The 18,982-nt window shown below is 46.0% G+C and overlaps 1 protein-coding gene across 1 annotated transcript in view; it reads right to left on the reverse strand.

Moving 5' to 3' along the window:
* Positions 1 to 1,886, reverse strand: part of nfixb (nuclear factor I/Xb) — a 113,380-nt gene extending 111,494 nt beyond the window's left edge. The window contains exon 1 of the mRNA XM_070922584.1: positions 1,755 to 1,886. Coding sequence (XP_070778685.1) covers positions 1,755 to 1,781 — 27 coding nt within the window. The 5' untranslated portion in view covers positions 1,782 to 1,886. The remainder of the gene's footprint in view (positions 1 to 1,754) is intronic.
* Between the last annotated feature and the right edge of the window lie 17,096 nt (positions 1,887 to 18,982).

Raw genomic sequence — 18,982 nt, forward strand, 5'->3', positions numbered from 1 at the left:
AATAAAGCCACTGTAAAAATCAGGAATGAATTACACTTCAAACGCGCCCTGGCAGTCCACTGTCAGACGAAGCCAATGAGGGATAAACAAGTCTGCTTTATAAGAGTATAGGCTTCCAGCAGCTGGATAACATGGGCAGGTCGCTGCCATCGGTTGGCCTGAATGAAGGAAAAAACCTTCATATAGACCTGGAAAAAAAAATAAAAGGAGGCCTTGTCTTAGAAATAAGGTGCTGGGGGAAAACATTAGAGGGCTTTCTTTTAAATGTAGGATTTTATTTTGCATGGGGAGAGGACTAACGGCAGGTTAACACACAGTGATATGAATGGAGAGGGGAGCTGCTGGGCATGTTGTGTTCGGCTGCGTGAAGCCGCACGCACCAGTGCTGCATGACAAAAAGTTATATTTCTTCAGCTCACCGTGGTAAAAGGGTGGTCTTTCAAGGCTAAGATTAATGGCTGAAAAAAAAAGAAATGGAGGCTCTAATATGAAGAATAAAGCAACAGTTCAAATATGACAAAGACTAACAATTCAAAAATTGCTCAAAAGGGCAGCATTTATTATAGACGCCTCACACCTGAAGAGACTCCTTTCACCACACACACAGCAAAAAGAAAAATAGTTCAAATGGCTACTCACTAATCAGGTTGGGAAGTTCCCTGACACTTATCATTTCCTTGACAGTAAAAATAGCCAGTGTTAAATACGATGTTGGAGCACTCCTCTCTAAAAACTCTAAAAACTAGCTTTGTCTCTTTTAAATATATATATATATATATATATATATATTATATTATATGAATAGCTTAAAGGTAATGAGGTGCAGTACTATCTGTGGCAAGATGTTAGAGGAAGTAATGTTACATAACATGGCACTTATTTTGTCAGTGTTGGTCTGAATGAAGTGTGACATGAAAAGCAGCTGCTGTCTACGTGAAGATACATAGAGACACCAAATCAATGCAGTTCCCGAGTCTCCCGTTAACTACACATGTGAGCACGTGTTGCATTCAAGTGCAAAAAAAAAAAAAAAACTTGCAAAATTAGTCAACTGGTGCAGCCAAGAGCTCCAGAAAACAAAAACATTATCACACACATACAAGCTCAGAAGATGCAGAACGTCTGTGCTGTTCTTCACAGTATATAACACACACACACACAGGCGGGCGCGCACACACACACACACACACACACACACACACTCACACACACACATCAGCTCCAGTGTCTCTCCTTTCCCGGTCTCAGCTCCACATGAAAGCAGCCCTAAAGGCGGCGGAGCAACTCCTCTCACCGGCCAAAACATCTCCCGACACTCGGGGAGTAAAGAAAAAAAAAACCCTTCCAGCAGTCACATTAAACTCCGGTCCACAGTCTGTCTATCCCTCTGCTCTCCCCTCCTCCTGCGGGCTCCCCTCCTTCCCCCGTCTTCTTCTTCTTCTTCTTCTTCTTTTTTTGATATGAAATACATTTCGGGAGAAGCGCCATTTTCTCTCCAAAACCCATGTGCGACGGAAACGCACAGGAAAGTTTCCCGCGGCAGAAACGCGCTCCGAGACGGGACGAGCGTCGGGGGAGTCGGGGGCCGAAGTTTCAGAGCGAGTCGGGGAGCCGAAAGACGCTCCAACGCAACAAGCAAACACACGTAAAACCAGAGGACAGAGGCAAAAACCAAGAAACCCCCCCCCCCCAACCAACCGGCGTCCCCAACGACAGCATACCCAAACACAACGGAGTAAGAGAAGACCATTTACCTGTGTCAAGCAGTACGGGGAGTACATGGTTATTTTTAGAAGGGAGGACTGGAGAGCTTATTTAAGTTGGATGGAAGCTCGGTGCGGTGCTGCATTGCAATCGCTCGCCGTCCTGTTTCTCTCACTCCATGCTGCTGCTGCTGCAGCTTACAGTAACCCCGCCTAGAAAGTGAAAGCTTGCACAAACTTTCAGGGAAAAAACTTTGTCTCCCTCCCCTCTCTCCTCTCTCCTCTTGCAGGACTTCTTTTTTTTTTTTTTTATCGCTCTCCTCTTTGCAACTGCATTTTTTTTTTGCTCCTTTCATTATTGTTGTTTTTGTTGTTTTTTTTATATATATATTGCACATCCATCAAAGTGTCGTTGGCAGAGCTTTTGGCTTTTTGTTTTTGTGAAATGACTCTGAATCTGATCTTTGATTCGTCTTCGGCGGCTGTCTGACCCGTGTCCGCGCGACCCCGAGCCTTTTACATGGTAATGTTGCGTTTACGGCCCCGTCCGTTCCGAGTTGTGGAAGTGCAAACGACGGTCGGAGTCGCTCAGTGTGTGTTTAGTGTATTTGTTGTCACAGTTTGACTTGAGGGAAGCACGTAAACGCATCATCGGAATAGATCAGAGTGGTGTGACAGCTGCGAGGCAAAAAGGGAACAAGCTTTAAAATATATAAAGCGAGACCTGCGCAGACTTTTTGCAGCGACGGGGACACATCCTCTAGAGCAGTGGCTCCCAACCTTTTCTGGCTTGTGACCCCTTCAAATGAAGCCATGTTACCCCTCTTCGCAGATTGCATTTGTTTGCTGGCTGTGACCAGTTCATCCAGTAAGTTTTACAGGTAAAATTACCCGGTAATTCGCAAGAAAAAGAAGCAAAGGTTAAAGGAAAGTCTGAAAATTAAATATAATTTGGTGTAGCAGAAATATGCGTTTTCTGCCGTATCCTCTTAAATATCTTCCAACCCCTTAGGTTTGTCTTGTGTCCCCTTTATTGGGAACCACTGCTCGAGAGAGATGAACATCTCTGATTTGACTCACAAAAAAAAACAAAAAAAACGTTGCTAATAATGTATATAAAAGGGTAAACCAGGGTTATGTGAGTACAGTTCAGCTGCATGAATGAAATACTCTGTTGCAGCTCCTGATGTGGGGATTTCAGCTTGTAAGTCCCGTGCATTAAAAGCTAAAGTTTGCACTGGATTAAATACTTAAATTCATTTGCAGGCGTTTGAATCGACGCATTATCTCATCACGGCTGTAAAGTTAAGACTTATTTATTTACTGAACCATATTTGACCCAGTCTGGAGCCCACAGCGGCAGTTTAAAAAAAAAAAAAAAAAAAGCCAGTGAAGTGAGTCCAAGCCAAACTGCAGCATTCACTACGAAGTAGAAAACTAGCAAAGCAGCGAAGACAGACGTATAATCAGGGCCTCGGAGCAGTATCAAAAACACTAAACTGTGCTAAATTGGGGTGTGTGCAAGGAAACAGAAAGTCACAAACGGTAGTGAGTGATATGCATATTGCATAAAAGTCATGAAATAAAGCCTCTTGGACCGGGCCCCTGAGCGTGGTACAGTGGGAATTCGGGTGGGAGTGAAGTCATTGTGGAGAAGCGGAGCTGAAGCTTTGGGCCCGACACCCGGAGTCCCACAGATTTACGAGGCCTACTGCTTGTGCATGTCTACCGCAAAGCCTCTGCAGGCGAAAACAAAGAGATCTGGGCTCTGTGTGGCCAATTACTGCGTGCACACGGCCAGAGACGCGAGCCAGGGACGCGGGGCGGGGGGGGGGGGGGGGAGAAAGTGTGTGGTCAGGAGTGCATGTATACGCCACAAAACTGCGACCTCCTGCCCCTGCCACCGCGCACGGTTAGAATACCAGCATTCCTTTCGGTGAATGTGATACGTGACTCATATGAAACACACACATGCAGACACACCCTGTAGCGCACACACACACACACACACACACACACACACACCTTTTGGTTCCCCTTCAGGCAGGTGTATTGACTTCATAGCCTTTGCCTGCTACTTTTCAGGGATATTCTTTACTCTTTTGCAGCCATTAAAAGCACCACAGTTGCCAAAAGGTTACAGCGAGCGGTTAGACAGGGATCAACCCCCCCCCCTCCTCCTCCTCCCCCTCCTCCTTTATAGAGTCGACTTGCATGCAACACACACAAACACTCCTCTGCCGTGGCTCTGTAAATGAGCCACACATTTAGTGGTCTGTGTGAGTAAATCTCTCATTAAGTAACACATGGTAGAGCCATATGCTACGGTTGGTGGGTCTGCCGCGGCTCCGCTTTTTTCACACGCTTTTCGAAATATACATATTTACCACTGCTCCGGAGCGGCCAGCGCTGCAGTGGCTTCGCCCGTCAGCTCGGAGCTGCTGCACAGTTGCCTTACAAACCCAGAGGCCTTCGCTAATAAACGACCAGAGAAACTGATGTGCGATTCATCCCCGCGTTTGGCTACTTCAGGGAAGCTCCGTCGGTCTGCAGAACAGGTTGTTCAAGGCCGACAGCAACCGCAGATTTGCCTGGAACGATCACACGCGGGCATGATAGCGCAGCCAGAGGCGATACCACACCTGGCTGTGTGTGTGTGTGTGTGTGTGTGTGTGTGGTGTAAAAGGAGACGGGACGCAGCACAAAAAAGTGTGGTTGCTGCTGTTTGGCTGAGCAGATGTCAGCTGCGGTGGCCCACAGTTGACATACAGCGGCACACGCAGGGCTTAAAGAGGTTGCCTTCCTGGGGGGGGGGGGGGGGGGGGTCACAAGATCACTGCGAGAGGCTCCTTCTTACCAAGCCCATTGGGCGTTTTTTCCATTTTTAGATTGACTTCAGTGTCTCCTCCTACCTTTTGAAGACTATAGGCTACATTGTGTAATAATCGATTGACTCGTTTTAGAGTTTTGTGCGAGGTGATCCTACCTTCTATGATACTGGTCAATTTACCGTCTGTTTGTAATTGCGAGAGCTCAATATCACGTTTGTTTAAATAAGTCGCCTGATGAAGGTCGTCAGTAAAGTGAGCACAAGTGACGGACAATGTGCGGGATTCTTTTTTTCTTTTCATTTCGAGCATTTTCTAAAATCACGCTTCATTTTTTTTCTTCCTTCGAGATCAGCAGCCTGCCTCGCTCCGTCTTGTTTCACTCATTTCTAGCAAGTTCTTGAAATGAAAGTTGATTCCTATTGGAAACTGTGCCAGAGTCTGGCGCTTGTTTTTAGGACTGAATTACAGACAGAAAGTGAAAGGCCAGTCTGGCATAGCCGGACGTATCTCCACACTTCGGAGAAAGGTCTGGCTCAACCCATTATCATTCTGGGACAGGAGGAAACATGCTCTGGCTTGTTTATATCATCACAATCGTCGTGGGGCGACGCTAAGCCCAGGATGCAGCGACGGTGGCCTTTCAAAGCGGTAACACGCAGTTAGCTAGGGGAGGAGAATGCCGGCTGAAACAGTCGGCCAATGGCGGACTTATCCCAAGAGCCTACATTAGGTGAGTCAGACTAGTGAAATGCTGGATACTTTGACCTCGCCGGGCCTCTCAAAATCCCTCGAATGAAACAATCTGACAAAGAAAACTGCTCGTAGCTCATGTCCACACTACAGCAACACGCAAGCAGACATCTCTTTTTTTAATGGGACCACGATCCAAAAAGGTCGGGGCTTGAAGAACTTAACAGCATCTCACTCTTTAGGATCGTACCACTTCCAAAACAGGGCGCTAAATTCACGTCTCCATTCAGTTTTAATATGTTTCAGAATCCTCATCCTCGGGAACATGTGAGCCAAACGCACGCACACGCACACGCACACACACACACACACACACACACACACACACACACACAGAGAGAAATAAAGGAGCTGTGATGCACTTTATACAAAACTAAGCCCCCAGCAGCAGACCTCCTGGTGAGAAGTTGGAGGTGGACACCCTCCTGTGGATGTTCTTGAACTCGCTGCCCCCTGGAACCCAATACAGCTCCACCGACGCTCCTCCCCCTCTCTCCGAAACTCTCCTCCACCAGCCGTGCTCCTCAATTACAGCCATAATGGTTCATTTCTGCACCCCGAGACACACGATACACTGTAAGCAACCCAGATTCTCTGCGAGAGTTGGCGCAAGTCTTAACTCTGGGAAACAAAGACCGTAGCTCAGAAAACTGGCTCCCACCTCATTAACAATCACATTTTCAGTCATCCACAGACCGACCCCCCCTCGCCCTCCCCCACCCCCACCCCTCTGCTTTTATTGCTATTTTAGATCACGTCGATCGTCGTAAATCCACGGTGCTCGCCGGGAGGATTTTTCTTTCTTTCAGGAAAGCTGCTCACTTTCTTTGACTTTGTATCCCTTTGGTTTTATACAACTATGGCATGCTGCACATTATCGTCATCATTTTCACTCCCACGAGGCCAGGGCGCTTCGGTGAAGTTGCAAAAAGCGCCCCCCCCCCCCAACCCCCCCCTTTTTTTCTTCTTAAACGTGCGTGTGGAAATAATGATTGTACTGTAATGGTTTGCAGCTGAGTAGAGGGAGCTGTGAATGACATTATGATTGCGGTGCAATTACCAAGAGCATGAAAACAGACTGTCAGTCAGAGTAATGAGTAATGACTCAAATAACACATTTAATACCAACACATGAAATCAAAATAATAATAATAATAATAATAATAATAGATGCATACCCTGTATGAATCTGATACTACAAAGCATTCAGGCATCCCAGGACCTCTGGAGGGTTCTTCATTCAACAGAAAGGTTTCGGTTGCCTGAAATGTAACACAACAGTCATTGATTCATTAGTTGACGCTGTTTTTATGTTCAGGGAATTTTAAATCACACAGAAAAAGCTGGCTGCAAAGCTGTAAACGCAGACTTTGGATGTGAGAATCCTCCTCCGTCCTGCTGCTTCTCATATTGACCTATTTATTGATCCTCCTCAAGTCCAACCACCGGATAACTGCCTGAGAGACAACGTCTTTAACACACACACACACACACACACACACAGTTCACAGTGTGCGTGTACTGCCTGCCTGAACCCATACGCTGTGCAGGCCTGAGGCCTGGCCCTGCCAGTCACCACCACTTGAATGGGGAGCAAAATGTTTAGCTGCCGTACCCGCACACAATGCTGCAGCACAATGGCATTTCCTGTCCCTGCCATTTCACCTGCATGGTCACTTTTCTGTCAGCGCGCACTGATTCAGCACAAAGCATTCACACACACACACACACACACACACACACTCATACGCACAGTCACATACTACACACATTTGGCACAGACTCGCACATACAGAGGCCATACGTTTGCCCGCATAAGAACTTGGCTACGCTACAGGCCCTACGTCGCGTTCACTGATAGATGCAGCTAAAGTATTTGTTCTAAGTGTTTGTTTCTATTCAGCGCGACTCATTTGTATGCCGGCAGAGACTTGGGCTCTGAATGAGCATCCATTGCAGTTCTGCTGTCAATTGAGGCAGCCCGGCCAGACAACACGGATGGGAGGGAACCACAGACTGAGGATCTGGATCAGGGATGGGAGTTCTGCCTGGTTAGCCAGCCCGTGGCTATTACTTTTAAGTCCAAACTGGTACAAATCTGTGTTCGCCAGGCTAAATGTGTCGGCCTCAGGAATCAACTAAACCTGTTAGGCGAGGGCTAAAAAAAGGCCAGGTTAATGAAAATAACTCTGATGTGAGTTGGGGGAAGGAAGTTGGACTCACAATGGGACCAGGAGCGTTAAGTTTAGTTTGATGGATAGAGGAGAACATAATCCTGTTTTCCAGAACTTTCTCGTCTCTTAACATACCGTAAGCAGAAACAAACACGGACCAAAACAGGAAGGAACGTAGCTGGTAGCCAGCAGCAAAATGTAAAGTTATACTATTTAAACTGGCACGTGAGGTACATTTTTTTTTTTTAGGGGATTCAAACAGAAATTAGGTGACTTAAGCATCTACATATGCACACAAACACACACGCACACTGTGACACGGGATTGCACTTGAACAAATACATGCGCAGACACATGCATAAACACACAGCACTATAATAAGTCCCAGACTTGGGCTAACCAGGCTGCGGCTGGAGACACAGGCTATTCATATCCTTCAGAATGAGAGGTTACAGCTCGAGTCTTTTCCCTTTCCCTTTCACTGTAACACAGGAAGGGCATCTGTGTGTGTGTGTGTGTGTGTGTGTGTGATTTTCAGCCAATCTCTGTGGCAAAAGGTCTAGCAGGCGGATTGATTAACATAAGATTAACATTGGTTTTGTTCAGCGTAGCCTCCCTCGCTCACGATGAGTTTAGCGAGGGCCACATGAAGCGCTCACTCGGTTAAACAAAGTTCGAATCCAAGTGATTTAAGAAAACACTACTCGTGGCGTTCGGCCTCTGCATCCAACCTCTGGCCTGTCATCATTAATATGTGGGGAAACACCGGAGGGAAACCATTTGAAACCATTTGTCCCACTAAATGGTGCCCTTGTCAAGCTCCCTGGGCTTTCTGTTAAGCTCTTAAACTGCCCGGTGCAGCTGAAGGATATATTTTACTCTGTTGATAATCACAGAGTAGCTCGGGAACAAGGCGCGCTGGTCGTTCTAGTTGCCTCTTTCTGACAGGTTTCAGTCATTTAAAGTTGAGAAATGGACTGGTGCCGCGCAGACAACGGCGTTCAGGCTCAAGGTGAGTAAACAAGGATTAAAAAGGTGGGTCGGTTAATGAACGAGGCATCCCTCTGTCCATATCTCTCTACCTCCCTCTGTCTCCAACCCTCAGAGAGGGGCATCGCTTGTTCCACACTGATTGTTTGATGTAGCTCCCTGCAGCACTGCCCCCCCCCCTCCCTTCGACAGTTTTTATGGAGCATGGTATCAATTATATATATGTGTTTTTCTATATATATGCAGCATATGCCCTATCCATATGGCCGGCCTGGAGCTAAAATAGACGCAGAGCCTCGCGTAATTAACACTTAAAAAGCTCCACAAGTCATTTGATGTCTGGGATGTTGACTTCTTTTTTTCGGTGACCGAGACGGAATGTAATACAACGCCGAGATGGTTGTCAGATTTTATCGATGGAGAGTGCGGAGAATGTCTTATGGCTGCAAACAATCGCAAAGTGGAAAAGCAGACGAGGAAATGACACAGCCCGGGCCAAAGGACAGAAGATTGAACATTGGTTTTCTTGGTCAAAGTCTCCATGTTATGTATGTACGATGCATTGAAGAGATCAGTTCAATGAGTAGGGAAATTCACCCTTTCGGCTTTGAGAAGAGAGATACAAAAAGGTATTTATCACAAAAAATGCCTTTGAAGCAGCTAGAATCAATATTTTTATATGAGCAATGTATCAAATTTAATGTGAAAGGGGTCGCTCATAGTGACGAACCCACAGAGAATTATTCTCAGACTTTGTAGTTACCCTGCGGAGCTTCATAACGTCTCCCAGCTCATTGTTTTAGTTTTCCGGCCCACAACAGCTTGGGTTCATTCTCGCTGCATTACTTCACCGGGGGATTGTTCACCCCTAAAAAACACATCCAGTCGTTTTCACGTTTCACGTGTTAATTAGTGATATTTGGTCGGCATATTTTCTAACTTTACTTGGACAGGGCCATGTCGGCCGTTTCCCCCCCCCCGTCCAGTCTTTATGCTAAGCTAGGCTAAACTCGATCTCGGAAAGAAAGCAAATAAGGGAATTTCCCGGCTGTGATGTCATTTTCTGAGAGCAGCAAGTTGTTGAGCCTTCGACTGGCTGCATGTACTCTCACAGGCATGCTAAAGGGCATAAACATGAATCTTGATCTCTACAGTGTACCTCAGCTGCCTGCTCACTTCTCTCTGGTGTATATACAATAAGTCAGATCTGCTCAAGTTGGCCGTCTTTCGTTGGATATATTAGAGCACATATACATATGGCCCACTTTCCCCCGTCTCTCTCATTCTCTTGATCACACGCAGACACACACCAGCCCAGAAACCACCTGGGCTCTGGATACACAACAACCCACGAGAGGCAGGTATCCTCACAACCACTGATGAACAACCTTCTGATCCTTCACACTGCGGCGTCCGAATCGCTCGCAGCATCGACTCCGGGAGCGTTTCTAGAGCATCAGAGGCGTCTCTCTTCCACTGCAAAACGTAGCCGAGATCCTACCCGGTCTCACTTCATTCAGCCTTAATTGTATCCTCATTCTTCACCTGGTAACAAGCTAACAAACCTGTGCAGATGTGGCAAGCACATCAAAGGGAGGAAAGGGATGGGAGGGGGAACTTGTTTGTAGAAAAAAATGTGTGGGGGAATATGAAAGAGGAAATTTTACGTTGTGTGAGTCCAAGCCAGCGCCACCTCAGGGAGAAGCGCTGGAAAAATGTGATATTTTACACCTGCATCTCAGGAGGTGAGGAATGAGACGGGGAGCAGGGGAGGCGGTAATTAGAGGAGTGTGTGTGTGTGTGTGTGTGTGTGTATAAAGGATTTTTAGTATGTTTCTGGGGCTTGCCACTGGTTCTATTTCAGCATTCAATTTGGTAGGATGCATCTGATGCCAGATTATTAAAAATGCTAAACCTGGTTACGAATGCTAAAAAAAAAAAAAAAGTGTTGAAAATTTAAACAAATATGCTAATATTGTTACAGTGATAAATAGCTGGCAACCTCCGTTTAATGAATAATGCTATTGGCTCTAATTCCTCATTAAGGCCCTAAAGAGGAGAGTGAAGAGAGAAAATACATGTATTGTTGTTGTGATTTTTTTTTTTTTTTTTTTTTCCCAAATTAAACTCGGAAGGCAGAAGATACCAACACCTTCCCAAATTAAGTAGATTCAAATTACTCGGTTACACAGCTGGTGTGCAGTCTGGGGTGTCTTGTGAAACCAATTAATGTGCGGGTTAAGTCTTGATAAAGTAATTGAGGCAGGGTTAGAAATGAGATGGAAGAGTTAGGAGTGTTATGGGATCAGCCGGAGCTTGATGAGACAAAGTAAGACTTCCTTTACGCTGCAAAAAATACCCGCCTCATAGTCTTAGCGCTCTATTTTTGCTCGAGAAATCTGTCAGTGTTGTTCTGTCGTCTCCAAAGCGAGCTCATGTCCTCTTGTGTCTGCTTTACTCGCGAGATATAGTCGCTTGTTTGAAGAAAACTCTAAAACTGCACTGGGAACAGGTGAGATTACTCACTCCAGTCGGTTTTCCCTGTCACTCCTGTACATTTTCAACACTCGCTTCAACAAGTCATGACAACAAGCTGCGAAAGGGACCGTGCTGCTTTCACCTGGCAAGTACTTTGGGTTTAAAATGACCATTCACTTTTCCAAGAGGGGAGACTCCAATGAGTGGCGCCACTCATAGAAGGCAGCTTTGTGTCCCCGCGAGAGTTTTCTAGTTTGAACTGAAACGCATGTAAAAGTAGATTGCGTTCTAAAATACCTTGTTTTTGCGAATGTTTTCAAGGTGAGCCTGAAGAGCGCCAACCTGGAATCAAAAAACGTTGACTAAAATATTGAGCTGCCTGTATACATGTTTTAGTTGGCCTTTTGTAAATCTACTATAATGATGATGAAATGAAAATTAAAGGGGCACTGCACAGATTTTGCACAGATGCTGCCTGAGAAAAGAACCACTGTGACGTCATCAGGGTCATCCTGAATTAAGCTTGAGACTTCAAACATTTGATAGAAAGCCTGGGTTTAAAAACTGGGGCCACGGAGTGTGAAAGGTGGGGGCATTCAACAGGCAGGCGGGGGGGGTGGGGTTAATGAATGATGCCACTGAGCTGCATTGTGGTAAGTGTAGGGTCCAGCTTTTTGTGAAGCTCGACTCACCAGAGTGGCTAAAAGTCAGGATATCTTGGCCTCTGCGGCTTCAATTTTGACCCTTCTTCTTTCAACCTGTCCCTCACAAGTCCCCCAACTTCACCCAAGCGCAGCACTAAATCACTAGAGTGCCGCTTTGAGTCTTGTTTTTCTGCTCCTACCAGCTGCCTGGCTTTCAAACACATACAAGTGACACCTTTTCTTTTGCTTCATTTAATTTAGTGCAACATGGGTGTCACATCGAAGAACGTGTCGTGTCTCGTGTGTGTGTGTGTGTGTCCTCGATAGCTGCCGCGCCACAACAGTTGCAACAGCTTAAAAACCAACCCGACAGACCCATCTGAGCTCACTCTCCTAATATTTACGCCGTTTGAGCGTCTATCAGAGTTTCCATCTTTGAACCGAGGCGAAAGCTTACACATCACATAAGCTATCATAGCCTGCTTGAAGCCTTATTTATTTTTCCAGGGAAGAGTCGAGGCCAGGACAAACATAATAGCATGATATTCTGTATACAGTGAGGGATGACATCACTGGCAGCAACAGCCAAGAGGGAGATCACACAGGACTGGAAAACCGCTTGTCTGATCATCATGTGGCAGGCTGCGCACACACACACACACACACACACACACACACACACACACAAACAGCGCGGTATACAATTACCCCAACTATTTTCACAGCACTCCATGATTACTGTACTTGTTTCTTATGCTATTCCGTACATCACACATATACCGACCATGAGATATATATATTAAAATTATAAAACGAATGTATCATTATTTAATATTATTAAAACTAATATTGCTTGTTAAGAAGGTCATATATATATATACGTACACGTAAGCTATAATTTGGGACGACACACGTGTGTGTCATGTTCCTGATGATGATGATGATGGGTCACATTTCCTTTTTGCTTTTCCACCATGTTTAGAAAAAGTCAATAACCTGTAAGGCCACAGACACAGATCACCTCCACAGAGCAGTCTCAGTGTCTATTTGTGTGTCAGAGATGGAGCATTAGCCTGGGGGGGAGGAGGGAGGGGGGGGGGGGGGTGTGGTGGTGGTGGTTGTGGATTCCTGAAACTGATTGACAGATGCCTCCAGTGCCTTCTGACTAAACTAACATGCAACTGAAATATTTGGCACAAATTCACAATATAGCCTTTCCTTCTTTTTTTTTTTTTTTTTTTTTTCTTAAGAGAAGAAAAAAAAAAAGAGGTGAGTTGCTGTTATGAGTAGGAGAATAACAAGTCGAGATAATCCCATGTGAGGCATGTCCTGAATTCTGTATCATTTTGACTGATGAGCTTCTTGGGCAGCTGCCACGTCAGCTAGGATGCTCGTAAACAAATAATTATTCATACTAATAATCTTCCATATTCATGTGCAAATAAGATCCCCTCCTGGTATCTAAGCAGCTTCAAGGTTGTATGTGGGAGGTTCCCCTAACTATTGCCTGACTTGACTCATTTCATGCCAAAAAAAAAAAAAAAAAAAAAAAAAAAGAATATCTAAGGGTCAAGGATGTGTAAGCTATATATCATAATTCCGTATAAAACAGACTTATAATTACTCATTTTGAAACCTACAAGCACTGCATTCAAATGCAGGGCTTTCACAGCCTCACAGGGAATACATTTGCCAATTCAAACCAATATCCTGTTCGGGGGGGGGGGGGGGGGGGCGAATGGGAACAATAATAGATTTTTCTTATGAAAGCATACTCAGCCAATTCAAATTATAAAGAAACCTCAAATAAAATCTCCAATGTAGCTGGATCCTAACGTGGTGCAGATTCTCGGGTCAGGCTGTGCAAACTTTTGCTTCGTGATGTCACAAGGCTTTCTCTGAACTACACAAATAAATCGCCTGCATAACGAGGGAATTGGCCTCAACCGCTGTGCGTAATTACGCACAAATCGAACAGGCACATAATTGAATTTTGGCGCAAAGAAAAAAGAAAAAGTTCTCATCACCTTGTAGCCAAATTTCCAAACTCTGCTGAACTTTGGGTGGGATTCGGGCTCTGGGAGCTCTTCACACGTCGCCGTGCAACCGTTATAACGTGCTGTACGACGCCTCTTGATTGGCTGCTTGCACTCTATGATATGCGATAGCTCGTATCATATATGTGGCTATAAATAGCCTGCAGACGGGCCCACATCAGAGACCCCTGCAACCAGAGGAGTCGTGTCCTCCATGTGGATGAGACGGGCAGACGGGCAGTGGGCATCGGGCGGTGAACTGGGAGGGTTGGACACCAATTTGGCCGGCAGGTTGGAAAGAAGCTCTGGCAACATGTGACGTGACTATTAAAATAAGGTGCACGCCGTTTTCCTCGCAGCAGCCTCATTTCGAAAAGCACACGCAATATTTCAACGAGGCGAATTTAAAAATAACCATACGCTACCATAACAAGTCGAACTGTGACAGAAAACACACTCAGGTGGGTGGAAGGACTTGGCACACTCGTTGGTGACTGTTACCCATTAGCCACACGCAAGTAAATAATAACACACAAGAATTATAAGTGGGTAACTCAGCCCGCTGAACTTTAAAGTTCTCCCTGTGTATCATTAAATCTATGAACGACTACAATGAATCTGAAAGCTGACTGCATAAATGAGCAAATTATTGGTTTACATAGCACGTACCATTGTGGTGTGGGGAAATGTGCCAACACTCTCAAAGACCCATTTTCCACTCTCCAAAAAGTTTGGCTTCCAGAAAACAAAAAAAAAAAAAAAAAAAAAAAAAAAAGTGTGTGGGAGAGAGAGAAAACTGCTCGGTTTCTTGCTCAGCTGGGCCTTATACCGGAAACAAAAGAGCCCTAATGCACGGCCTGCAGCAGCCCGGTAAACATTTTCTCTTTTTGTGTAATTTGTAGTCAACTCTTCTCGGTCAAGGCAAAGGAGGGCCACAGCCGTATAATCCAAGCCGCCTGCTCCCCGACTTCTTCACGCAAGGTGCTTATGTTTCAGCTCGGGATATTTCCATGAAAATCGTCGGTGTCCGGGCTGCGCTCGCCTGCCAGCTCTCTCTCTCCCTCTCTCTCTCTCTCTCTCTCTCTGTCTCTCTGTCTCTCTCTCTCTCTGTCTCTCTCTCCCTCTCCAGTCTGTCCCGGTACCGTAATGTCCACCGAGTCGCCGCGCTCTGCGCCACCGACACAGTCGCCGTCTGAGCCCCGAGTGACGGAGCGGGGAAGTCTGGCCGCGCACCGACAGTAAGTAGCTCGCACTCTCTGCTCACGCGCTCACCAAATCAGCTGTTGCTCCTGCAGAGGGGACGACGACGACTACGACGCCGCCGCCGCGCGCTTTCCCTCCCGTGCGTGCCCAGGCTTTGCTGATGTGAAAGTGTTGGGGGGTCCCCTCTCCTCGGCGCTGCGCGGGCTCCTCCACCTGTTCCTCAGTGTCCGGGCAAAGTTGCGGAGGGAGCGGCGTCTAAAGCAAAACTCGCCATGTGGCAGCAGCAGCAGCAGCGCGGACGTCGCGACATCTCAGGCGTCAGAGTTGGTGAGACCATAGCGGGACTTGGTGGGCAACGCCAGCCGGGGACTGCCTGTGGGGGTGGGTGGGGGGTGGGGTGGGGGGTGGTGGAGGTGAGCGCGGTATCAAGGAGGTGAACTGTGCGCGAGACACCGAGCAGCCGAGTACGAAGTAAACAAACGCTCGAGGTGGAAAAAGCCCAGCGTGTGGCTGCGCCGCACGCACCAGCGAGGACGTGCGGTGTCCTGCGACCGCGGCCGGAGGAGCGGAGCGCGGGGACGGTGAATTATTAATAACCGGAGCGGTTCACAGTCTGTCGTGTTCAGCGAGTAACCAGGGCGGCAGCTGGGGGGTTTAGAGGAATTAAATACGGGCTCAGAGTAAACCATGGACGCAGGGGGATTAGTAGCTCTCACCGGCAAAAAAAAAAAAAGTGTAGGGGCAGCTCGGGGCCGACGGAGAGGGCGGGGAGGGAGCGGAGGTTAGGGAGCGGTGGGGGACGCGGCCGGGGTGGTGGCAGGTTATCATAAAGCCAGATATTCCCTGAGCGTGTGAAATAAAAGGAGGCTGCAAATGTCGTTTCGCAAACGTAATATTCAGACCCGCGGGGTCAGATAAAAGGTTGGTCCTTTACGACCTCCAAACTGTTAAAAAAAAAAACCCTACAATTTAAACAAAAACGTATTTTTTTTAAATATATATATATGCATAATATAAAGGAGATTAAACTGAGCCTGGGTGGGTTAAAGCTCAGAGCAACACAGGGTTGGTGTCATCCTCATGGCAGATGATTGGACAGATCTATATTATGTCACGCCCGTGGAGGAAACGATGCGAGAGGTTTCAGGGGCCACTGATGCGCCAGGTGTGTGACACCTTCGTATTTGCCGTATTTCCACCAGATGTTGCGCGCAGCCACCACCACTCCAAGCCACCGGACTGCAGGCCTCAAGAGTTCACAATCACATCCACTGTCAAACTTTAACATCATATTTCATCTGCTCACTCCGCACCGGGTTCAAACGAGCAGGTGGTGCGGGTGGAGTTTCTGAACACAGTGTTTATTCACCGCAAACATCAGATCAGCCCCAGGAAACGTGGGTGGCATTTCAGCAGACACGCCTTCCAGAGAGACCTGGCCTAATTGTAAATAAATGATCAAAGGGGGGGGACTTTTTTTTTTTTTTTAAATGTATTTATTTCTATGGGAAACGAAGCACCTCACGGAAGTGCGCAACCGCAGACGTCACGCAACAAGCTGACGCGCGCTGTCAGAATGGATCCCACCTGCCACCAATTTAGTCTGTGTTGGTTCAACTTCATCACTTCACAAACAGACAAATAAAAAGCTTATGGACTCCGAGTCGTGGAGCTCTTGAACGTCTAAATGTTTTTCATCCGCTGAAGCCTCAGCTTCCGCCACCGATGACAAAAGAAAACGTAAAGTTGAATGAAATTCCTACTTTTTTTTGTTTTTTTATTTTTTAGATTGACTTTTTTTTTTTTGAATGAATGAATAAATAAAAGCCACCGGATTCAGACTGTAATATCACGAGAGCTGGACCTGATTGAAAACGGGAATATTTCAATATGAATAATATATTTTAGTTTTTGTCATCGTTTCTTAAGTCTCCCACGCTGCGTTTCTTGACCACAATATCCGTCTGCAATTCTGCTATTTTATGTAAAACCGAGTCTTTTAATTTGGCACGACAGGCTCCATTTTGTACGTACGACATCTGATAACTGTCGTTTCTGTAAGTTCATTTAAAAAGAAACCCTAAAACGCGCGCTTATTCGTCGTCTTTAGCACAATAAAAATGCACTATTAATTAAGCAAATAATTAGCTGAGGCCTCAAGTATTTCCCCTGCAACTTCAAATAGGCTGATGTGAATAAAAACAACAAACACCATGCAGCTGATGTGACAGTGGGGATAAATGCACTGAGGTCATATTTCTTTGGACTTTAAATATCTAATATATTAATATATATAAATACATTTTTGTTTTTTTTTTTAGGCACCAAATTAAAGGCCCGAATTCCGTCAGATTTCAGTCATGGATTAGCAATAGGCTGATCGATCCAGTGTGTGTGTGTGTGTGTGTGTGTGTGTGTGTGTGTGTGTGTGTGTGTGTGTGTGTGGCCTTTTCAAGTGTGCGGCCTGCAGGAGAGGCAGCGTCTTCACCATACATTGTCTCTGGGCCCGCAGGAGCACAGTCATTTGTTAAAGTGCGTTTGATTTATTCACTTCTTCTTCTTCTTCTTCTTTTTATTTTATTTTATTTTTTATTTTTTTTGGTGCACCATGAACACCACATTCTTACTTTAAAATGTCCTGCACCGATCCTTAAACTGCCCCGCGCCATTTCTGTTCCAACCCTGAAGGCTGCAGCTTGCTGTTTAAAGCGAGACAAATTGTTCAGATGTGCAATAAAAGGCGTGTAAGAGATAAACACACAGCTCTGCGCTCTGATGCTAAAATCGTCTCAGGCAGTTGGTCCTTTTTTTTAGTTTTGGACCTGACCTGGTGTTTGACCTTAAAGTGGCGTTCTTGCAGCCGGTTTCTCTGCTCTTCCTTCGAACATGCGGCCTGTTCGGGACCTGAATGCACCATTGCGTTGAGTTGATCTGCCTGGGGACGTTTTAATGCTCGGAATTTTCAACACCCGTTTATTTGAATGGACATAAAAACAAACGTTTTGGGGAAAAAATGTGAATTAAAGGGTGGCCTCATTTGAAGGCAGCGTGCATTTAGAAAGACTAAACGTGGCTGTCGTGTTCTCAACAGAGCACAAACGTTTGTTCGTCACAGACAGTAGTGTACAGACACTGCGTGAACATCAATGCATCTCCAAAAGCTTTAAACCCGCATGTTGAACAGTGACTGATATTAGTGACTGATATTATTAGGCTGCTGTCATGTGACTTTTGATTTGATTTGATTTGAGACGCGATTCCAAATAGATCTTGCAGACTACGGGACCACAGTGGGACCCCCCCATACATTCTGTATGCGCCATGCACTCCATATGCGTCCAAACACCAGCTCGCACTCATTTGCAAAGTCCTTTCTTTGGTCTCTGCTCTGCCGCTCCTATATGCCGTCTCTCTCTCTCTCTCTCCCTCTCTCTCTCTCTGGAGGTTTACACAAAACGGTGAAACAAAAGTTCCACCAGGCAACGGCCTGTCGAGGAATGCTGACCTTGGCACGGCCAGTGGAACCGGCCCGACTCACGGCCATTCTCCCAGTTCCTTTTGGTTTGAATTAAGACGCATTTGACCCGCGCCAACTTCCAGGAGGTGCCACGGCGGTTCGAGGCGCGCTGGAGCCGTGTGGCTGCGGGCCGCCGCCGCCGGCAACGCTACAAGATGTAAAGAATACCACTGGGTACGTTTGAAATTCCCGAGAGTAAAAACCAAACAGCATCGAGCGCATTAAGGTCACCCGAAACTGCGTGCCCCTGGTACTGTAAGACTATTATAATGATGAAGAGGATGAAGAGGATAAAACTCAAGGTAGAAAATAGAAAAGTAAGCATGACTTCACTATAAAAAACACTCCATTAGAGGGGGGGGGGGATCATAATTTTACTTCAGTAAGTAGACAAAAGCTTCAGCAGCAAAATGTACTTGTGGTACCGAAATTGAAAGTACTCATCAGGCCACAGAATGGCCCCCACATCATGTCAAAAGTTCTTATTCATAAAGTGATAATTATTAATAAAGTAGTCTAGTGCTTTATCTGGCTGAGGTGGAGAACATTTTCACTATAAGGGAAGTTTAATCTATAACAATATAATTTTCTTTCATGGCTCGCCACAAATTCTGTTGGTAAAATCTTAATCAAAGTGACCAAAACTGTCAGGTGAA

Source organism: Enoplosus armatus, chromosome 17, assembly GCF_043641665.1.
Source record: "Enoplosus armatus isolate fEnoArm2 chromosome 17, fEnoArm2.hap1, whole genome shotgun sequence".
Taxonomy (NCBI): domain Eukaryota; kingdom Metazoa; phylum Chordata; class Actinopteri; order Centrarchiformes; family Enoplosidae; genus Enoplosus; species Enoplosus armatus.